A 3,027-nucleotide genomic window follows, 5' to 3' on the forward strand; every position below is an offset into this window, starting at 1 on the left:
GCCTCCCAAGTGGCCGGGACTACAGGTGCCTGCCACAACGCCCAGCTATTTTTTATTTGCAGCTGTCATTGTTGTTTGGCAGGCCTGGCTGGATTCAAACCCACCAGCTCAGGTGTATGTGGCTGGCGCCTTAGCCGCTTGAGCCACAGGCGCCGAGCCCATGTCACTTTTCTGCTCACGACTCTGCTTCCCTTCCACTCTGCACAGCCATCCTCACCTGAAAGCTCCACTCAACCCACTCCCTGTCCCCCAGTCTGCCACATGCTGCTCCGACCACAGGCGTCCCTGTTCCTCAGAGCCTCTCTCTCTTTTGTCTGCCCGGAATGTTCTTCCCTCCCATCTGCACCCAGCAGCCTCATTTCCTTCAGGTCTTTACTCTAAGTCTCTTTCGTTCTTTTTTTTTTGCAATTTTTGGCCAGGGCTGGGTTTGAACCTGCCACCTCTGGCATATGGGGCCAGTGCTCTACTCCTTTGAGCCACAGGCGCTGCCCTCCAAGTCACTTTCGGTTGAGGCCTTCCTCTGTCACCCAAAGTTCCAACTCCATCCCCAGCGTGTCCCATTCTCTTCCCTGCTGTCTGCTCTCCTTGACATCTAACTCAGCACTGAGTATCCATTTTTAAAAGCTTCCTTGTCTCCAGTCCTCAATCAGAATTTAAGCCTGTGAGGCTAAAGATCTTTGTCCGGCTCACTACTATATCCCCAGTGCCCAACAAACAGTAGATGTTCAATATATGAATATTTTTAAGATGATGAATGGTTTAAGGCGGTCAGGGGTATTTGACAAATACATGTTGTATGAATGAGTGGTTTTGTTTTTTTTTTAAAAGACAGAGTCTAAAGCTGTCGCCCTGGGTAGAGTGTCGTGGTATCACAGTGCCCAGTGACCTCCAACTCCTGGGCTCAGGTGATCCTCTTGCCTCAGTTTTTCTATTTTTAGGAGAGACAGGGTCTTGGTTTTGCTCAGGCTGGTCTTGAATCTGTGAGCTCAGGTAATCTACCCACCTCAGCCTCCCATGAATGAGTGTTTTTAATCAGGGCACATGTTAGATGCCCTGATTTGGCAGCATGGTGCAAACTTCTAGAACTAGAGTGTCTGGGTTCAAATGTGGACATCACACCTCTCAGCTGCATGTGGCCTCAAGTCAGTTATTCAACCTCTCTGTACCTTCACTTACTCTTCCATAAAATAAATGACATGGGCTTGGAGCCTGTAGCACAGTGGTTACGGTGCCAGCCACATACACTGCAGATGGCGGGTTCGAACCCAGCCTGGGCCAGAAAAATAGCCAGGCGTTGTGGCAGGTGCCTATAGTCCCAGCTACTCTAGAGCCTGAGGCAAGAGAATCACTTAAGCACAAGAATTTGAGGTTGCTGTAAGCTGTGACACCACAGCACTCTTCGGAGGGCGACATAGTGAGACTATCTCAAAATAAATAAATAAATAATAAAATGACATGACTTTACCTCACAGAACTGCTGTGAGAATTATTATTATTATTTTTTTGAGACAGAGTCTCAAGCTATCAGCCTTGGGTTGAGCACTGTGCTGTCACAGCTCACAGCAATCTCCAACTCTTGGGCTTCAGCAATCCTCTTGCCTCAGTTTTTCTATTTAGTAGAGATGGTGCCTCGCTTTTTGCTTGGGCTATTATTGAACTCGTGAGCTCAGGCAATCCACCCGCCTCGGCCTCCCAGTGTGCTGGGATTACAGGCATGAGCCACCTTGCCTGGCCCTGCTGTTGGAATTAAATGGACTAACACTTATAAAATGTTTCTAATAGGACCTAGCACAAAATAAATATTTAAAGTGATAGTTTAAAATTTTTTTTCATTGTTGTTGATAGTTGGCAAATATGCTACTTAGTTTGGTGACGTCTGAGTAGTCACTCGTTTATATGAGACAGAGAAAATGTTACTGAACTACCTCTCTGACCTGGGGAAATTCGTTCTCTGTGTTTGCCTAAGGTGGAGACGGCAAAATACACAGAGAAACAGGGCGAGAAGGAGAATGATAAGAACGGGCAGCTGAGTCTCATCTTCAACATACGATTTCATTTCCTGATTTGAAATAATATTGAGAGAGAAAGGCACTCCCATATCCAAATAAATACAAAGACATGCTCCACAGCAGATGCCAGTGGTCTGAAATTACCTTTTGTTATTTGGATTAACCACACCTCTGCTTTGTTACTACCACATAGAAATACCTGAAAACTAACTGAAAACCAAACCTCCACTTTGCTAGTCACTCAACACAGTTACGTAATCTCACAATATGTGAGAAATGGTGCTCTAAGTTAACTTTCATACAGGAAGAGGCCACCTATTACTTGAAATTTAAAATCATTCACAATACAGAAAGCATCTCTTCAGCTCATATTTCTTTAAAATTCTATAGACTGTAATGTGGAAAAATACAGTGACTGACTAAAAAATAACTCTCTCTTTTAATTCAGACCCTGCAATTGTTATTGTGAGACTCAATCAAGGTAATGAGCTGGACAGCCGAGGAAGGTATAAGCCTCTAAACTCCCAATTACTATGAAAGGATACGTGACCGCTGAAGTATTCCCAATGATCCAATAAATCGATAAGTTCACCATGAAAGCGATCACTCCAGATGCCAGCACCATAAGCTGTAAGGAAACCAGAAGAGAGATAAATTTCATAGGGCAGATTAAAAAACTCAAACACCAACCATTAAACATAAGATTAGAAAAAGAATCGATTTGAGAGACAGAAAAAAATAGGAGGTAAAAAAGTTGAATGAATAGCATTCAGAAATGTAATTTGTCCACAAGAATCAGCGAAAAATCTCCTTTCTCTGAATTTCCCTGTTCACTTTTCTTATTTCTCTAAGGAAAAAATATTTTGCAATAATCTATTATGAAACTAATATATACACATTATAGAAAAATCATAAAACAAAGATAAGTAAAAATAGCATAAGGAATTCTCATAGTCCCAGCCACCCACCCTCATGTTAACACCTTGCATGTATCCTTCTGGATCTTTTTTTTTTTTTT

General features: G+C 43.0%; 1 protein-coding gene across 1 annotated transcript in view; it reads right to left on the minus strand.

Annotated features, from left to right (window-relative positions):
* The window catches only part of SLC35E3 (solute carrier family 35 member E3), an 18,417-nt gene that overhangs the window by 5,167 nt on the left and 10,223 nt on the right, over positions 1-3,027 (minus strand). The window contains exon 3 of the mRNA XM_023517936.1: positions 2,555-2,637. Coding sequence (XP_023373704.1) covers positions 2,555-2,637 — 83 coding nt within the window. The remainder of the gene's footprint in view (positions 1-2,554; positions 2,638-3,027) is intronic.

The sequence above is a fragment of the Otolemur garnettii genome, unplaced genomic scaffold (assembly GCF_000181295.1).
Source record: "Otolemur garnettii isolate 467f Iridium unplaced genomic scaffold, OtoGar3 scaffold00125, whole genome shotgun sequence".
Classification (NCBI taxonomy): Eukaryota; Metazoa; Chordata; class Mammalia; order Primates; family Galagidae; genus Otolemur; species Otolemur garnettii.